Here is a 19,875-nt window from a genome sequence, read left to right on the forward strand (position 1 = left end):
CATAGTGGGCCCTTCATGAAAGAAAGGATCATTCTTAGTAGCTGGTGTTGCTTGGTACCTGCTGCATTCTATATGCATTGCATGTCTTTTGTGGGCCTTCCAATTGCCCCGAGGAAGTTAATAGGGACTAAGCGATTTGTCAGCCCCATACAGCTAGTAAGCCTGGTTCAGGTCTAAGGCTGAGACTTTCTCCCACCTTGTGCTGCTTGGGCTTCTCTGTCATGGAAACCACAGGCCTGGCCCCTTTGCTGCCCAGCTGCTCCCTGTGAAGCTAGAGACAGCACTAGCTCATGCTCTGCTCTCTGCCCAGTCAGTACATGCAGGAGCAGGAAGGTGCTCGGATTCAAGGCTCTGGTGGGCAGACTTCTAAGGGCAGGCCACAGATGGACACGAGGGCAGCTCCGTGTCTGTTAGCTGCTCTCGGGCCTTTGTGCTGTCCTTTCCCCATCTTCTGGGTTGTTTCTGTGACTGATCCAGAGGGACAAACTCCATCTCCATAGCTCCACCCTCGGAGGAGTGCGAGTCTGTTTGATGCTTTCTCCTTTTATACTTAATTCTTAATCCATCTGAAATTAATATTCCTGTGGCTTGCGGGTGCCTTTCTTTTTTCTTGCCTCATTGCCCCAGCATGTAGCCAGATATTTCTGGCAGTAAGAACTGGTTTAGTGATGTCTGCCCCTTTTCTTGCTGGTAGATTGTGAACTGAGGACTCACAGGACTCTGACAGCTTCAGGCAGAGTCCACATTGGCCACCCAGACCCCTCCAGTATTAGAGCCGAGTCTTGTCTCTGAAAGATGTTTTGGCGAAAGCTCTTGATGCCTTAATTCTCTGTTCTGACTGGGAGAATGAGTGAAGGGGAACTCACTTTTTTTTTTTTGAAGAGGACAAAGAAAACCATTTGTTCGGCAGATTAAAAGGGAGCCTAGAGAGTAAAAAAAAAAGCATTCATGAGATTTTTTTGGTTATCATGCTAAACTTAAAGTCAGACCATAAGCACTTGTTGGCCTGGAAGCCTGCTTCTTCCCTGACAGTATTAGGACACTGTAACACAGGTCACAAGAGCAGTGACTTCTGCAGGAGCTAGAGAAGTTAGTGTTGCCGTAGTAACTGATCACTGCCATGCCTGCTTGCATTTGGGCAGAGCCCTTCTGCAGTGCGCTCTGCCATTCTCATGGCCTGCACCTAGCGTTCTGAGACGGCATAGACCCATCCAGCCTTGGGGGGTCCAGTGAGGAGAACTGGCTTGGTGACCATGATGTTGTCACTTGCAAGCACACCACCGGGAAACCTAGAAAGGGTCGTCTTTAGCAGGGCAGCTGTCTTAGTGAAGGTTTCTATTGCTGTGAAGAGACACCATGACCATGGCAACTCTTATAAAGAAACCATTTAATTGGGCATGGATCTCACTCACAGTTTCGGAGGTGACCAGGTGCATGGTGGCGTGCAGGCAGACATGGTGTTGGAGAAGTAGCTGAGAGTCCTACATCTTACAGGCAACAGGAAATGTCTGTCACACTGAGGGAAGCTTGAGCAAAGGAGACCTCAAAGCCTGCCCCCACAGTGACACACTGCCTCCAACAAGGCCAAGCCTACTCCAACAAAGCCATGCCTACAAATAGTGCCACTCCCTTTTGGGGCCATTTTCTTTCAAACAACCACAGCAGCCACGTGGAATTGTGATATCAGAGGAGCCAAGGTGGGGTCAGGGAATTGCCTCAGGCAGTAGAGGGTTAAGCCTGGAGGATGTGGTCCAGTGCCTTGGCTGTCAGAGATTAATTCACTGCTGTGCACTAGGCACAGACTCCAGTGCCTCACTTGCAATTTGGAAAGAACGAGCCCTTGTTTCAGAATTCTGCCTTATAGCCTAGATGGAGCAGACAGGTAAACCAACACCCAGGTGAGGGTGCTTGAGCTTCCGGAGCAGCTGGGGTGGCCTGGGCTGGGCACGAGACGAGGAACATTCGCAATGCCTGGGTAGGATCTTACTGTGCCCTTCAGGGAATAGCAATGGTGCTGTCTCCAGGGTACCTGAGCGTGCCCCACGCTGGGTGATCTGCTGACCTGTGTGGAGACTCTCTAAGGCTTTGGATGCCACACTTTTCTCCTCTTCTGTCCCATCCTGCTGCGCCAGTCTTTTACTGAGCTTACCTACCTGCTCTCTCTCCAGACCTTTGTTCTCCGTCCTTCCTGTCCTTGGCTCTGGTAGAGTGTGCCATCCCTCAGCCTAGTACCCTTCCTGCTGTGCTCTCCAAAGTAGACAGGAAAAGGTTGGCATGGATTGATAATCAATAATCTTATCAATATTGTGGTTAATAAATACTCTGACATAGAAATTCACAACTTTTAAGGAAAAGTTCCATTTTCCCCTATATACAATTTAAAGTGACTTGCACGACTTGAATCCTAGCACTTTCAAAGCTGAGGCAGGTGGATCTCTGTGAGTTCCTGGCCAGCCTGGTCTACAGAGCTAGTTCCAGCATAGCCACGACTTTACAACAAGACCCTATCTTGGAAAAAAAAAGAAAGAAAACCACTGAGCTCTGCCTGGCCTGTTGAACACTGGCACTCCTGGCCTGTTGAACACTGGCACTCCTGGCCCGTTGCACGCTGGCACTCCTGGCCCATTGCACACTGGCATGCCAGTGATCCCAGCTCTTGGAAGTTAAGTAGAAGGATTACAGGTTCCAGGACAGCTTACACCAGGAGTTTTTTGTTTAAAAACAAACTAATAAAAGATTCTGTTCAGTGTGCACAATTTAAACTATAAAGATAAAAATATACATAGATCCCTAATTTTGTTACTCACAATTTTTTGTTAATTATTTTAGGCACCTTTATGGGGTCATAGACTTACACAGAAATGAATATTGAGACAAGCTTCCACAGATCTCACTCTTGTTCATTATGACGTCACTAGCCACGGGCAGCTATTGACCACTTGAGATGTGGCCGGCTTCCCTTGAGATGTGCTGTGCTTGTGAAGTGCACACTGGTTCTAGAAAACTGTGCGAACAGCTTTCCCTGCTGCCTGTTCCTTCCCACCCGCCTGGTGTTGGAGGTGTTGCCGTCTGCACCAGCCACCGTATGTGTCCATGTGCCCTCTGTGGGTGTAACTTCCTTCTCTTCTGGCACTGGAAGCTGCTGTAGGCCACCTGACTCTATGTTACGAGACATTTGCTTTCTTCCCAAACATCTAAGGAATTCTATGCTCAGGAACCTAGCTTAGCTGTTCTGGGGTTCTAGCTCCTCTGAGGACTCTGGTCTTATTCTTAGGACACAGACAGCAGTACCCAGGCTTGTCGCTCTTGCCATTTGGGTGAACTGATGCAAAGATGAGGTCACTGGGCCTTTGGTGGTTGGTGACTGTTTAATTGTAAATTTATGCAATATAGACAAAGTTGTTCTCCATTCTGTGTCAAGAATATTGTCCCCAAACCAACCTAAAGTCCATTGTAACCCAGCTGAGGTCCCCTAGACCCCGCCAGTAATAGGGTCCTTCTAGACCTTTGCAAGCTGACTATATGTTTAGTTTACCTCTGTCTGTCACAGCAAAATACACCACAGTCAGGCTGGAGTATGAGTTGTTCTGGGTTCATCCAGAACAGTCTGGATGCGTGGGTTCCAAAGAGCTGTACCTGGCTTCTTTTTAAAGCAAATTAACCAAAGTGGCGTGGAGATTATAACTACTTGATACATAAAACTTAGGTGTGCATTGGTGTTTTAACTGCGTGTATGTCTGAGTGAGGATGTTTGGTCCCCTGGAACTGGAGTTACAGACAGTTGTGAGCTGCTATGCTGCTGCTGGAAATTGAACCTGGGTTCTCTGGAAGAACAGTCAGTGCTCTTAACCCCTGAGCCATCTCTCCAGTCCCAGTGGAGAAGGCAGGGCTGTATAGTCGTGCTTTGTCGAGAGACTTCATTCAGGACACGTGACTAGGACGATGTCCCCAGACTCGCTGTCCATTCTCAAGGCCATAGACTTTGACAGAGTAGGGAATTCCACTGCTCTTCTCTTGGCAATAGACCACAATGGATTATGTGTGTCCTAAGGTCATCATGTTTCAGTATCACAGAATTGTTTTTACCTTTCCGAACTTGAATCTCCATGTTAAAATGTAGCCATCTTTCTGGAGTCAGTAGATATGAGGCAGAGGAATGACTACATGCTTGAACCAACGCTGCTGCCGCTCCTTGCTAAGAAGCAGTCCCTCACATAGACCCAGCCTTAGGCTGTAAAATTCCTGAGCCTTGCCAGGAGCCTGGAACCTTGGGGCATGAGGGTCCTGAGGCCCCCGGGGCTTTCTTTCTAGCACACACACCATTTCTTGCTTCCATTTTTCGTCTTGCCTTTCTTTGCAGATGATATGGCTGAACTTCTCCTAGGGGAGTCAAAGCTCGAGCAGCACTTGAAGGAGAAGCCCCTGCGCCAGGGAGCCAGTCCCCGCGGCCCCAGACCCCAGCTCACTGAAGTGCGCAAGCATCTGACTGCCGCCCTGGACCGAGGGAACCTCAAGGTACTGTGGGCCTCTGGGACCAGAAAGGGGTGGTGGGTGGTGCTGCTGTCATCTCCTGGGACAGTGTGAGCAGGGTATATTTGCAGCTCACCTGTATGGTGCTGGCGTTGTCCTCTTCAGCAGGCACGCTCCCTGCATGATCAGTACACCCACCCTAGGCTGCCCGGCCTGTGGGACTGCCAGCCTCACAGGGGTCTCTGCAATGCCACATTCTTCTGAGTGAGGGGATTGTTTCTCCCCGGGTTTTTGAAACAGTCTCATTATTAATTATAATTCAACATTAGTGCCTAGTTTCCTACTTAAATCACGTGGTTAATGAATGTCATACACCCTTGTAGCCTGAGCTGATGCCAATAGGCCAAGTGTTGCCTCATTGTGGACGAGAGCCAGGAACCTCCCCCACCCTTGGCTACCCCTTCGCTACCTGCTGGTCCAGGCCGTCTCAGCACTGCCCCTCCATCTTCTGTTTCTGGTCTCCACTGCTCAGTCTGCTGCTTTTCACACGGTTCCCCTCGCATGTTCCCTGTGAACCTGGCCATCCCTTTGTCTTTCACAGAACATGGCTCACCTTACTTGCCCTACCCCTCCTCTAGCCCTGGGGTCCAGCCTCTGCCACTTCCTGACATCACTCTCAATGTATTAGTTTCTTTTCCTGGTGATAAAATCCCCCAACAAAAGGAACTCAAGGGAGAGAAGCCAAAGAAGGCAGCAGGAGCTTGAAGCAACTGGTCACATCCACAGTCTGAGAGCAGAAAATAGCAGACGCTTGTGCTCAGCCAGCTTTCTCCTTTGTATACAGTCTAAGATCCCACCACAACTAATCCCTCACGCGCATGCCCAGATGCTAAATATAGCTCACACAGGTGTGCCTGGAGGCTTGTCTCCTGGGTGATCCCAGAGTCTGTCACCCTGGCTTAGCTGATGGCACCTCCTCCGGCCTGCCTGTCTTATGCTCTGCCCTTCCTGGAATGTTTTCCACTGAGGACAACAGTTTCTGGGGAACTTTGGAAGTTACGATTTCTTCTTCCTTTTATCTGATAAGTTGACTTCATCTTTCTCTTTCTGTCCCAGAATCCTCCTGGGCTGCCCCTGGCCTTTGCACTTTTCTGTTGTGCACCCTTCTTCCCCTCAGTACCAGAGAGACCATAGTCTTTTTTTTTTTTAATTATTTTTATTTTATATTTATGTGTACTTTGCCTACATGTATGTCTGTGTAACATATGTGTGCCTGATATCCTCAGAGGCCAGAGGAGAGTGTCAGAGCATCTGGACCTGGAGTTCCGGACAGTTGTGAGCCACAATATGGGTGTTGGGAATTAACTCAAGTCCTTTATAGAAACAACACAGGCTCTTGACCACTGAGCAGTCTCTAACCCCAAGGCCATATTCTTTTGGAATTCTAGATTGGAAACTTGTGCTTCCTGTCAACTTGCTGTGTGGCCTTGGGAGGTCCCTTTCTCCTCTGGCTCAGTTTTGGTAGGTTTGGAGTGGGCTTTTTGAGATGGTCCCTTTGGACCCTCCCAGTTCTTGGCTGCTTCAAGCTGTGATCTTCCTCTGTCATCTAGCTTCCTCCTCTGTGCTGTTGTAACAGGTCTTGGACAATGTTGGCCCAAGTATTCCATGTCATGGAACCTCTCAGAGTGAATAGACTCCGCATCTGCTGCGTGAGCTGGCTCTAGAGGCTAACTGAGGACTTCATTGTCACGTAGGATGCTCAGGGGATCAAGGACACACTGCTGCAACTGGAGCCTTTAAAAGCTGGTCTTCCGAGATCTCCTGAGTAAATTGGGAGCATGGGGACATGGGAGAGGGCTGAAGGGGAGGGGAGAGGAAGAAAGGGGAGCAGAGAAAAATATAGAGCTCAATGAAAATAATAATAATAATAATAATAATAATAATAATAATAAAGCTGGTCTTCACTTGCTAACTCGTGGCCAGTGCTGGGCCTCCCCTCACAGTTAGGGTACAGTTGTCTGCCTGGCATCTTTTCTTAACCGGGGCACTTTGGTGATGGGTGCTGATCAGCAGGAGAAGGAGGAGGAACAGTGGATCCCTGGGGCAATGATGACAACCGGTCAGACCCAGTATGGAGGTATGACTCTATTTCTTTTCCTAATCCCTTACCTTCTTCTGGGAACGTTAGTCATCCGTCTTACGTCTCTGTTCTCCATCCTTTGCAACCCAGTGTGGTAATAATGGTGAATTTCATATTGGAATTCCAGACTTTGTTTTAGTCTGGCTTTACAAGTCGTGTGATCTTGGGAAGTTCCTTAGCCTCTCTGAACTTCCTGTCTCTCAGGATTGTCCTGGGGTTCAAGTGTGGAAGTTCTTTAAAACTTTACCATGATACACCGGACGTGGGTTATCTACTGGTATCTTACTGCTTTTACTGAATTTTCTCCAGTTACTGGATTTTACTGTCCCCTGACTTGTAAAGAGTGTTCTAGAGCTGCAGAGTGTATGTGTACATGTTCTCTGTTCACACTAACATGACGCTTCTTTCCTTGACCAAGAGTCCATGAAAAGAGTAGATCCAACTGGCAATGCAGCCAAGGCAGATCTGGGGCCAGAGGTCAGAGGACAAGGAAGCAGCCTATGGTAGGCAGGGCAGCCCTGGTTCTGTGCAGCAGCAGGGAAGCTCAGTGGCTTTGGCCTCAGCTTGGCTGTTTGCTCACTGTACAATGCTGTGAATGGACTCAACCAGCAAGGTCCTCCTGGACCAGTTATCCTATGCTTCTGAGCTTGTCATTTTCTTCAAGCTGATTCAGATGCCCCTTCTGTTTCCTTTTTGTATTCTGTGGTTTTTTTTTTTGTGGCAAATACATGCTGCATAAAATTATTTCTCATCTAACCATTTGTAAGTGTATAGCTCAGTGGCAGTAAGCAAGCCACAACCCTTAGATTTTCCCAAACAGAACCTCTATCCCCATTCGGGGAAGGTGCCAGAGGACTCCCTAGGAAACCATTCTGGTGGTTGAGTGCCCCTGTGGTGGTGGTGGGGATTCTTTATACCCTCTCTCCCTTCGAAAGTCTGCTTTAGTCTTTGTCTTCAAAGACACTTCTGGGTTTTTATACAGCTATGTCTCCCTTGGGCCACCCCTAACTCCTTTTGCTGCCATTGGCCCTTATTGTTCACCCTCTCATCTGCTCCAGGGCAGCCTGCGGCCTCTGTTCCCTTCTGAGAATCACCTGGAAGCTGCCTTAGCTGCTCTTCTCTACTCTATGGTCCCAAGGGTCCTGCCATCCCACCCACTAAAGCTACTGGCGTGCATGTTTCTAGGTGTACATAAGTTTAGCCTTGCTCAAGAACAAGTCCTGGGAGAGGAGAACGGATGTTTCCTTATCTAGGTAGCTGGGCGCTTCCTCTCTCTTTGGCTGATAGGGTGTAGGGGAGGCCGGCAGAAGATGAGTCTGGTAGATAATGGGGGAGGGATGGGCGGAACTGTGACCCTTTAGCTGTCACAGAAGGGGACTCTGGTCAGTGACCTCAGCTTCCCCATCATGACTGGCTTCCTGCCTTTGTACCCTTTGGAAATCTTGACTTTGTGTAGTTTGGATTCCCTCTTGGGTATCGCTCACCACCTTGGGCAGGACCCACCTGGATGTCAGGCACCTCCCTCTTTTGAGACAATGCTCATATTCTCTACTTTGCCTTGGAAGCCTTTCTTCCTTCTTGATCCAGCCCAGGCCAGCGGAGAGCTGCAGGGGTTTGTGTAGTTTAGCTTTATTAGGGTGTAAGTCACATATTGGGCCAACTACATCAGTGTACAGATGAGAGACTCTCATGTATTCCTGAAGTCGTGCAACCATCAACGCTGTTGGTTCTCAGACATTTTCTTTCATTAGCTCAAAAAGAAGCCCCGTACTCCCTGATGTCAGCCTCAGGCACACTCATAGTTATGATTTTGTAAATTCAACCCTTCTGGACTTTCCTTACCAATGGGGTCATCTTGTAACATGTATCAGTAATTCATTTTTTTATTATGACAGTAATAACTTTATGGCTATCTCATGTTTTGATTGACACTTGGGTTGCTTGCACTTTGGGGCTATTGTGACTAATGGTACTTCCTGTGGAAGTTTTCCTGAAGCAAGCAGCAGGGCCCTAGGGAATACTGCATGTAATCTTGTAGGAATTTTTTTTTCTGTCTTTTTCCTTCTAGTCAGAATTCCTACAAGAATCCAATCTGATCATGGCCAAGTTGAATTATGTGGAAGGAGATTATAAAGAAGCCCTGAACATCTATGCCCGGGTGGGCCTTGATGACTTGCCGCTGACAGCTGTACCTCCTTACAGGTTGCGGATGATCGCGGAAGCCTATGCTACCAAAGGTGAGGACTGCGTGCTTTCCTCTAGGCCCCTGCTTTTTGTGCTCTTGACTGGTGATTAACTTGGTTATTCCCAGCAAAGCCACCAGGGTCGGTCTGTGTGCTAGGTGATGTTAAGCCCATCACCTTGTTTCCTCAGCACCTTGGTTCTACAGTTTTCACCTTTTGGTAAAATTTCTAGATACCGTGCCGTCTAGACAGTGACTTTTTGGTAATTACGTGGCCACACAGCATATGTAGGAATCCGCTTTATATGGTCGTCTGGCCACAGGACCAGCCATGTTTTATTTGTTGGTGATACATTTGGGCTAAGTAAGGCCAGATGCTAATTTCATAGCCATCGCTGTAGCAGTCCTCTGAAGGATCTGCATTCAAGGGTCAAGGAAAGTGTAGCTGCCCTCCCCTGGTGTGAAGCAGCTTGCGTGCGTGAGTGTGCGGAGAAGAAAGATGGGAGGCAGGGTGTCTGCTATCTGGCCAGTGCTACCGCCAAGCTGCCGATCCCTCCTCTGTGGTCACATCTGGTCATATCTGTGCCATGTGGTTAGAGTAGGGGGTCAAACCATGTAGTAATTATGAGTGGCAGGGCTTCGTCCCCAGCACCCCAGCCGCTAGCTTATGCCCCGAAATAATTACACGGACACTGTATTCTTTTAAACACTGCTTGGCCCATTCTCTTCTAGGCTAATTCTCACATATTAATTTAGCCCATTTCTAATCATCTGTGTGTAGCACCCCAAGGTGCGCTTACCAGGGAGATTCTAGCCTAGTCCATCCTGGGTCGGAGCTTCATGGCGTGTGTCTGCCCGGGAGCGGGGCATGGCGTCTCTCTCCGGCGTCTGCTCCCGAGAGCAGAGCTGTGGGGTCTGACATCACTTCCTGTTCCTCCCAGCGTTCTGTTCTGTTTACTCCTCCCACCTATCTTCTAACCAATAAAATGGGCCAAGGCAGTTCCTTTATTAGCCAATGACCTTCCTCCATCAAAACCATGTGCAGAAAGCACTTACCATGGCGCCTGGCCCCAACTCGGTGCTCAGTAAGTGATGCTTTCCTGCTCGCCCCAGACAATAACCGTGTGAAGAGACTGGGACAGCACCACCTTCTCAGAAGGAAGAAGGAGAAGGCTCTCTGGGCTCACGGGGGTACGGGATACTCAGAACTGGGCTTCCCGAGGCTACGGCATTCATAAATGGGCAGCATGAAGCCTCTGGTTGGCCTCCAGCCTCCCGCCTTCCCAGGTACACGTTGCACCTGACTGTGGCTGACCCAGGATGGGGATCTGGCCACTTGTATGCTGCTGAGATGTGGAGCTGCAGGTGGTCCATCCTGTCTGACTGACCCATACTCTATGGCACCGAACAAGGCAAGCCCAAGGCTTACTTCTGAAGAGATTTATGAGAGGCCTGATGTCCTTACTCAGTTCCCAGGAGCCTCCAAAACTTCCCGATTCATCTAATTATCTAAATGTTCCTGAGTGCTGGGAAAAGGTACCACTGCTCTTGACAGGCTCAAGCAGTTTAATTCGCATGGTCCTTTGAGGCTGTCTCCTGGGTTCTGAGAAGCAAGGGGCCTAGGGGCTGAACCCCAAGTCCGTCCTCTCTCTCTGGTGCATCGCACCCCCTAAGAGTCTTAAGCTGCTAGAGCTAGCTGTGTGTGCAAGCACATGCGAATGTATGCTCACTCCTCCAGGCCAGGAACAAAACTGTAGAATGAGTGAATCTTCCTTGGGTAGTTTCCAGTTAATGACCAGCCTGGGGGCTGGTGGGCTGTAACTGGGAGTTGGTTTGTTGGTTAGGGCTTCTGGGTGGCTCTGGATCTTCTTAGCATCAGAGTTCAGGCTTTGTTTTCCCCTAAGTCTAAAAATGGAAAAGTGAACATTGTCTGTCTGCAGGTCACTGCCTGCCCAGTCTTGTGGTCCCTGAGTTTGGCCCTGAGTAATAATGTACTTAGCAGTGGTCAGATACAAGACTGACACTGGCTCTTGAGACCTTGGCTAATGAGACCTGTGGCTTTTGTTAGTTTCTGATACCTGCAGGCATGGTGCAGAGTCATACATGTAGTGGGTCAATGAATAGTCACTTGGCCTAGAGGAAACAGCAGCAGTCTTGAAGGACCCAGACGCTGAGAGCCCGGATTGCTGGTGAGGGGCCATGCAGAATGATAGTGTGAGCACCAATTCTTAGTATCTGCTTGGGTCTGTCTGTCACTGCCACATGCTGGCAGTGTTACAGCTCGTGTCCCTCAGTGTTCCCTTTGTCAAAGTCTCCATGGTTTATAAGGATTATATAAAATTATCTGTCAGTCTGTCTGTCTTAAAATGTTACCTGACACATAGTATAATAGTAATGCTAGTTAGGTTGGAGAGATGGCTTAGTGGTTAAGAGCTCTTTGCTGTTTTTGCAGAGGACCTGGTGTTGATTCCCAGCACCCACTTGGTGGCTCATCACCATCAGTACGCACATATGTGGTGCATATCATACATGTATGCAGGCTAAACACTCATACACAGAAGAATAGAATAAAATAAAAAACTTAAGAAGTATTAGTGGAGAACTGTGATTTCTGTCCTAGTTGGGAAACATACTGTGCTGGGAACCTTTGTAGACCGCTTCATTGACTCTTCCCTGTTCCTGAGTTTGACATCTCTGCCTTTATACACAGGGTCTGGAAGTCCAAGGATTGTAGGCACAGTATCATCTCACTGGTTCTCGTTCTCCTCATCTGTAGAGGATGATAGCAGTGTGTTGGGGAGGGGTGCACAGCACTCGGTACACCCTTTGGCAGAGGAGCAGATTTACTTGTTTCTGTTCCAGTTGTCCCTTGGACCTGACAGCCAGTAGATGTACCTCTCCTGACGACCTAAGGAATCCAGTTAGGGGCAGGAGAGAGGCTAGCTTTCCTGCAGGAACACTCTGTTGCCTCTTGGTCAGACTTCCTGGATGTGTTGGAGGGAAACACTAAGGGCAGCTTATCTGATGATGAGGCATTAAGAGCTGATAAGTTAGGTGCCAGTGCCCAGGACAGCTGGAGAGGTATCTAAACAGGGTTGCTTGGGGGTGGGGCCTGAATGTGTGCCAGACCTGGATGTGTGCCCTGAACCTCATTAATCTTGTCCAGGACTGACTTGGAAGGGCTTCCATTAATGATTTCATCAGAGAAGGCCTTTCATGTTGGGATGTGCAGTCAGTTCAGGAAATATTTCATCAGGAGCAGGCATTCCCACAGCCCCATACAACTTCCTTCAGAGTGGGCTGGAGACACTGGTGAGAAGGACTCGCAGAGGAAGGGAAATATCCTTGGGCCAGGCTTCTCTTCTCTTCTACCGACCATGAGCAAGGGGCCCGTGCCGTGGTGTTAGCTAGCTTTCTCTACAGACTGCAGCATTCCCAGATCACTCTGCTTCCTGGCAGCGTGTGAAGGGGAACAGCAGTGAGGGGTGTCTCAGTGTTTGTCACCTGCTTTATTGCTTAGAATCAGCGCAGCCCTACACCCTCCTCTGATTGTCCACTCTGTGTTAGGAGCCTTTCTATAAAGCAGCATGTGAGAGAAGGAACTGGGGCGTCTGCCTTCCACAGTAGGCTGCACAGAAGTTAGGAGAGCTCTCAGGCCAGACTTTTCACAAGTCTGCCAGTTTTCCCAAAGCGTGAGAGCCATGGTCTTTAAACAGGACGTGTTCAGAAAGGTTTGTGTTTAGTCAGGCTCAGTTGAAAGCACCGTGTCCTCACACACCCACACACTCAGCTCACTGCGATCAGCCCATCGGCCAGACCCGCAGCGTCTGCCAGCAAAGAAAGAAGCTCCTGGAATTGCTGTTTTTGAGGAGCCTTCCCCCAGAACAGGGCCAGGCTAAGTCAACACCTCGGAGATGATCTACGGATGACTGGCGTTCACGTCAGGCATTGCTCTTTTGCCACCACACTTTCTTTAGTCCTGAGCACCTGGGTGCTCTCAGAAAAATGATAAAAACAAATTGAATTGGAAATTCTTCAGGTAGTGGGCAGCTGTGACTTGAATATCACCATGTTCTAAGAAGATGACACATTAATACCACTGAGGAAGCATTTATCTTTAATTAGGATTTCCCTCTCAATTTGAAAGAAAACAAAGCAATGAAAGCATAACAACTCTCTGTATCAGGAAGAGATGTGCACAGAGAAGGCAGGAGAGGCAGTACAAACCAAAGCCATCCACTGATGCTGCATCCATGGGGCTCTCTGGACACGGGGCCACAGCTCCTGCCCAGGTAGACATGAGGGAGCCGTGTCTGGCACACTGACCTCAGCTCAGGCAAAAATTCCTTTGAAGTTCTGCCAAGATTTCTTTAGATGAAAGAAAACCCAGCTCAATCCCAGTGGCATCTGGGTCCTTCCAGACTGATTCTCTGGTCACCTGTCCTCCTGCTGGTTCCCGTTTGGGTTGGTCACCTGTCCTCCTGCTGGTTCCCCTTTGAGTAGGTCACCTGTCCTTCTGCTGGTTCCTGTTTGGGTTGGTCACCTATCCTCCTGCTGGTTCCTATTCAAGTTGGTCACCTGTCCTTCTGCTGATTCCCATTTGGGTAAGTATAAGTGGAGTAGGTCTGGGCTCTGTGTCTCTTGGATTTGATGCTCAGGACTCAGCCAGGTCCTCAGTGAGTCTCGCTGGCCCTGACAGCTTTGCACTCCCATTCTTGATGGAGTATACATCCCATCATACCTATGATACATACGTATTGTGACAATATCCAGAATGGGCCCAGCGTGGAGCGTGTGAAGAGGGGGTAGCCCACTTTAGAATCCACGAAAGGGCAAGTGCCCATGACAAATACCCATAGTAGTGACTCTTCTGAGTAAGACTCCTCAGATAGATCCAGAGCCTTCTATTCCCTTTCTTCATTGAGGCAGCCCTGACAGGCAAACGGGGGAGCAAGCTAACTGCCCTGTGACAGGTCACTGTGGCCTTGGGAGCAGCCTGTCCAGTGGGTAGGAAGAACAGTCTGGAGGAGTTGAGCTAGGCTCGAGGGAAGGTTCTAGAGGAGATCTACATCTGTCTGTCTTCAGGCTTTGGGCAGTTAGATGGGGAATGGCAAGAAAATGAGTCAGTCTGCAGAAACTTTTGTTACAGCCTCGGCTTCCTTGGCCTGTCTTTATAAAGAGCTCTGGGGCAGGTGTGTAGACTGAGAATGCACTTGTCCTGGGAACTCAGGGGTATCATAAGGTGTCAGTCCCTGCAAAGAAGCTGCAGGATCTGGCCAGTGTAGAGCTGGAATTCTGTAGTGTGCACATGACCCTGCACACTACAGGTCGGACCCTGATTTGTTCTGGTTCTGTTCTGTGACTTGTAAGAAATTTAATCTGACTATCGTAGTTTTTCCCCAACAAAATGGGGCCAACAGTACTCTCACAAGAGTGTGGAGAAGACCAAAGGGGATAAGTAAGAAAATGCTTTGTAACACACAAATGTTTCAAGCGCAGGACCTTGTGAGGCGTCATCTCAGTGCGCCAGAGGTGGGAAACAAGATGGCTGCCTCCTCATCACTCCACGTCCTCACATCTGCACAGCAGTGAAGGCTTTGCCCTTGCACACTTGTTTGGTTGGGTTAGGTCTCACTAGAGCTAGAGCCAGGAGTGGTGCGTCAGAAGGACTTGGGCACACCATCTCCCCAGAGGCGTAGCTGTTAGCAATCCATTGTGTTCTCCATGCACTCACCATACTTACTTGCTTGAGTTTGGGTTTTTCTATAAAAATGGGATTTTTTTTTTTACATACTCTGCTTCTGTATATTTCCACCTTTGCTAGAGTTCTTGAATACCTATCCCAATGACAGATATATTTCTGTAGTTTTTAACAATTATCCAAGTTTTCATTGTGTGGGTAAGTTGTCACTATTTGAACACAGCTCTTGTTTTTACCTTTTCATCATTATCCCTAAGACAGTCATGTGCACCTCTTGGATAATTGCTTTGTGTTATTCCTCATGGTTTCCATAGGAAGTTCCCAGAAATAGAGATTCTGTGTCAAAAGAGAAGGATTTCTAGATTGTTCTGCAGAATGGCCAGATTTGTGTAAGGATTTGAATATCAAATGCTCTCCCAGGCTCATGTGTTGAAGCTTGGTAGAGGTGTGTCGGGATATAATGGAAAGAAAGAGATGGGGCCCAGGTAGAAAAAGGGGGGTTCTGCCAGGCGATGGTGGCGCATGCCTTTAATCCCAGCACTCAGGAGGCAGAGGCAGGCAGATCTCTGTGAATTCAAGGCCAGACTGGTCTGCAAAGCGAATTACAGGACAGTCAGAGCTGTTACACAGAGACACTACTCGAAAAACCAAAAAAGAAAGGGAAAGGAGCTTCCTGGAGGACTGCCCTGGAGAGGTACACCTTGTTCCTGCCTCCTTCCTACTCAGCCCCACTGCGCCCTCTCCACGTGGTGTCGCCATTTGGTGGACCAGGTGACCCTGAGCTGAAGCCACTGTGGGCTGGGAGAAACCTGCCCTCCTTTGAGTCAGTTTCCTCGGGTGTTACAGCAGTGGAAAGCTGAGTGGAACAGATTCTGTGCCTGTCCTCCTTCCGTGTGAAGGTTAGCCTTCTCTGTGTGGCCAGCACCATGTGACCAGCACTGTGTGACAGACAAATCGTGCCTGTGCCATAAGGCCATTTCTGTCCCACCATCTTTCCAGAATACTGTTTATAACTTAAAAATGTGTGTGTGTGTGTGTGTGTGTGTGTGTGTGCGCGCGCGCGTGCATATTACCACAGCACACATACAGACGTTGAGACAATATTCAAGATTCATTGCTTTCCCTATGTGGGTTCTGGGAACTGAACTGAGGCTGTCAGGTTTAGTGGAAGTGCCCTTACCTGCTGGGCTCTCTTTCAGGTGGTGTGCACAGCTTTAATCCCAGCACTCGGGAGGCAGAGGAAGGTGGGACCTTTGAGTGCAAGGCCAGCCTGGTCTACAAAGCAAGTTCCAGGGGGCTGGAGAGATGGCTCAGAGGTTAAGAGCATTGCCTGCTCTTCCAAAGGTCCTGAGTTTAATTCCCAACAACCACATGGTGGCTCACAACCATCTGTAATGGGGTCTGGTGCCCTCTTCTGGCCTGCAGGCATACACACAGACAGAATATTGTATACATAATAAATAAATAAATATTAAAAAAAAAAAAACAAAAAACAAAGCAAGTTCCAGGACAGGCTCCAAAGTTACATAGAGAAACCCTGTCTTGAAAAACCAAAAATAAATAAATAAATAAATAAATAAATAAATAAATAAATAAATGTTTTTAAGGAGTAATGCTGCTAGAAATAGCTGTGTATGGGTTGGGGTGGGCATGCATTTTCATGTCCCTAACTAGAAATGTATGTAAGAGTCACTGCATCATGAGGTACCTCTGACTTTACCATTTTGAGGAACTGAAAACTATTTTCCAAAGGAGTTTCACCTGTTCAGAGGTGATTTTTTTCCCTTACCCAGTGACTATCAGCTGCAAACAACTTCCTTGTTAGGAGTGAGATTTTGTGTTCTCCTGTGTGACGGGGTTTTGTCTAGTTTGACCTTGCAGGTCTTATGTGTGCTGTCACAGTCTCTGTGAATTCATGTGTGCACCAGCCGTGTTGTGTCTGGATGGCTCTTTCCCTGGAGTCACCCACCATCTCCTGGCTCTTAGAATCTTCCCGCCTCCTCTTCTGCTTAGACTTCTGACCCTCGAGGAGAGGAGTTTGATCCAAAGCCTCTCACCCTGGGCTCTCCACTGTCCAGTTGTGGGTCTCTGTTAGCACCACACACTGTGGAAAGAGGCATCTCTGGTCTCTGGGTGTGGTAGTGTGTCATCAGCAGTTGTGGGTCTCTCTGTTTAGCACCACACACTGTGGAAAGAGGCGTTTATGGGCATGGCAGTGTGTTATCAGTGTTGTTTTGTTCCATGTTCCTAGAGCACAGTAATCATAGTTTTTGAAAAACTGAGCTTTGTTAAGGCCAGTGATTTTCTGTTTTTGGTTTTGTATCTGAAAATCATTGGCTAATTGAAGCAAGGAAGATTTATTCCTTTGGTTTATTCTACAAGGAACTTTGTGCTATTAACTCATAAACTTAGGTCTCATAACTCCATCATGAGTTAATTCTTATTTTTATTTTTTATGAGGGAAGGTCATTCTTTTGGGTGTGGAGTTCCTGTTGTTTTAGAACCATGGTTAAGGCCATTATTTTCCCATTGAATTGTCTCCCATGCTTGTTGTTGAACATAATTGTGAGTGCTCCTCTCTGCACCCCACTGGCCACTGTGTCCATCCTTCCTACTGCGCTGTCAGAATCCCCGCAGCCTTGGATAAGCCTGGGACTTGGGCAGTCTTCTGATTTACTTTTCCGGCTCAAGGTTGTCTCAGTTCTGTCGACTCCTTACATAGCCATATAAACTTTAGGGCAGGAGAATTTGAACAGTATTGTCATCTTCCAATCCATGAGCATGGATGCTTTCTTTCACTTAAAGCATATTGTCTAGGTTCTTTGAGAATGCATCTCTTCTATTTCCTTTAAACATACCACTCTAAGCACTTTATTCTTTTCTCTGTTACTGTAAGCAGGATTGCCTCCCTGGTTTTGTTTTGAGATTGCTCACTGCCATGGACCTGCGGCTGGTTTTCTTGTGCTTGTTTCATGTTCCACAGTCCCGCTGAACTCTTTACTCTCATAGACTCTTCAAGGGATTTTAGTGTTTTCTGTTTACTCTGGTGACACCTGCATACAGAGTTTTACTTCTGCCTGCCTTCCTTTCTTTCTTTCTTCCTTCCTTCCTTCCTTTCTTTCTTTCTTTCTTCCTTCCTTCCTTCCTTCTTTCCTTCCTGTCTTTCTTTCTTTCTTTCTTTCTTTCTTTCTTTCTTTCTTTCCGTGCATAGTTGCACAGGCTGGTACTTTAGAGCCGACGTCCTTATTGTGTGGAAATCTTTGGTCTTTTATGATTAAGCTTAGGTCACCTATTGGGTTTTTATTTATGATGTTATCAACTCCAAGGACTTCTCATATTTCTAGATTGCTGGATTTTTAAAAATGTTTTTACTTGTGCTAGAGAATTCAAGGCACTTTTTTTCTTTTATGAAGGTCATATAATTTGTGTGCTTCATTCTCTTAGTACAGTAATTGGCATATGCTAGATCAGTCTTACATTCCCAGGATACCTCCCAAGTGGTCATGGTGTCTGATTGTTTTCTGTGTGGCTGAGGATTCATGCAGGCCACCCGTACCTTCCATGTGCTGAGCTTGCCCTTGCTATGAAGACACTGATGTCAGAAGATAGCTTTGTGGAGCATGCCCTCTGCTTCGGCTTTTTGGCATTGCTTCTTATTTCATCATTCATATGGGCCTTGGCTTGTCATGTATGTATGTATTTATTTATTTATTTATTATGTATACAATATTCTGTCTGTGTGTATGCCTGCAGGCCAGAAGAGGACACCAGATCTCATTACAGATGGTTGTGAGCCACCATGTGGTTGCTGGGAATTGAACTCAGGATCTTCAGAAGAGCAAGCAATGCTCTTAACCTCTGAGCCACCTCTCCAGCCCCCTTGGCTTTTCTTCTTAGAAGGATTTTGATTGCTAATGCAATCTCTTGCTATTCTATTGCCGTAGATTTTAAAGCCTTTACCCACGTTCTACATTTCTCTCTATATGACATCTGTTGTCATGTCGGGGTTTGTTGTGATGTTTTGTTTGTTTTGATTTTCTTTCGGAGACAGTCTCATTCTAGCTTGCCCATGCTAGCCTTGAATTTCCATCCTCCTGCCTCAGCTTCCTGAGTAGGTGGAACTAACGCCATGCACCATCCCACTATATGGCACCATATACCCAGCTATATGGCATCTTTTCAGAGGAGCACGGAGTCACTAGTGACAAACAACCATGGCTTTTTAGCTGGTTCCATTTTCAGGGTTGACAGCTTCAAAAATACTCTGTATTTCATCCTTCAGGGATAATCTGAGTAGTGACTTGCCCCATGTGATAAAGCAGACTCAATACACATCATAGTCAAAGCAAACAGCACTTCCTGTGCATGCCATTGATTGACAGTGTCAGTCTAGCGGTCAGATTCTCCTTCTCCTCTTGCCAGGAAGCTGCCTGCTATTGGCAGATTTTTAAGGAGGAAGTATGGGCTTGCATGAGTGTATAAGGAAGAGTATCTTTCTGGTGCAGGGTGAAGACTAGATCTGAAGGAATTAAAGACTGTAGGGAAGAAGGCCTGTGGGAGACTGTGAGCTGTCCGTGGGCCCTTCCTCCATGTTCTTTATTTCAAAGGCTCTGACTTCTGCTGTTTCCCTGGGTTCATCAGTTGATTTGTGCCTGGCTTTGGCCACCAGGAGGCACTGCTGGAAGGCATTGGGTAGGATGACATTAAAGTCACCGAATGTCCAGCTCCCTACAAATGAAACTTCCCTCTCTGTTTTAACTCCCACACAGTGACCCCTGTTTTCTGGGCTCTTTCAACTCCACCTCCTCCCTCTGGCCTTTCCAGGCTTTGTGATGCGGCGAGTTCCTGCTGATGCTGGTTCTGGGGTGGGGAACCATGTGATTTTTCTCCTTCTTTCATCTCTTCTGCAGACAGTTCCAAACATTAATTTCCCTTCATTTCAAAGAGCTAGCATGCTTTCTCTCATTGGTCCTGACCGATACCATCAATAGAGCCAAAGCCTGGATTCCAAGTACAGAGGGCTGCACCAAGGCCCGGACAGACGGTCCTGGTCAGAACCGGGAAGCCTTTGAAGGACACTGGGAGGAATGTGAAAGAGAAGCAGCAGATGGTGGGGTCAAGCTGCTGGTGTATGAGGGGCTAGTGAGGAGTGAGTGCAGGGAGGAGGAAGTGGCTGCTCAGTCCACTGCACAGGGAACAACTGGAGCCTCTGGGCTGCACAGGGCGTTTCCCTGGGCTGCAGGAAGTTGCAGGCTGGAATTTGGGATGGTGAATTCTGATCACCTGGGGCTGCTGTCCCGGGAACCTGACCACCTAAAAGGATTTCTAGGCCACTAGTTTATTGGTCCGATTAAAGGATTCTCTGTGGGTAAGGCGGGGTGC

General features: G+C 47.9%; 1 protein-coding gene across 10 annotated transcripts in view; it reads left to right on the forward strand.

Annotated features, from left to right (window-relative positions):
* Positions 1-19,875, forward strand: part of Ttc7b (tetratricopeptide repeat domain 7B) — a 216,358-nt gene that overhangs the window by 21,576 nt on the left and 174,907 nt on the right. For 9 of the 10 annotated variants that reach the window (XM_041633213.1, XM_041633216.1, XM_041633219.1 and 6 more), the window contains exons 2-3: positions 4,361-4,515; positions 8,679-8,847. In XM_041633213.1, the coding sequence (XP_041489147.1) occupies positions 4,361-4,515; positions 8,679-8,847 (324 nt within the window). Of the gene's footprint in view, positions 1-4,360; positions 4,516-8,678; positions 8,848-19,875 lie in introns of those variants that run through there. The other variant, XM_041633223.1, reaches the window with a different exon arrangement.

The sequence above is a fragment of the Microtus oregoni genome, unplaced genomic scaffold (assembly GCF_018167655.1).
Source record: "Microtus oregoni isolate MIOR12 unplaced genomic scaffold, Mior012 000043F_ref0000047, whole genome shotgun sequence".
In the NCBI taxonomy this organism is placed as follows: domain Eukaryota; kingdom Metazoa; phylum Chordata; class Mammalia; order Rodentia; family Cricetidae; genus Microtus; species Microtus oregoni.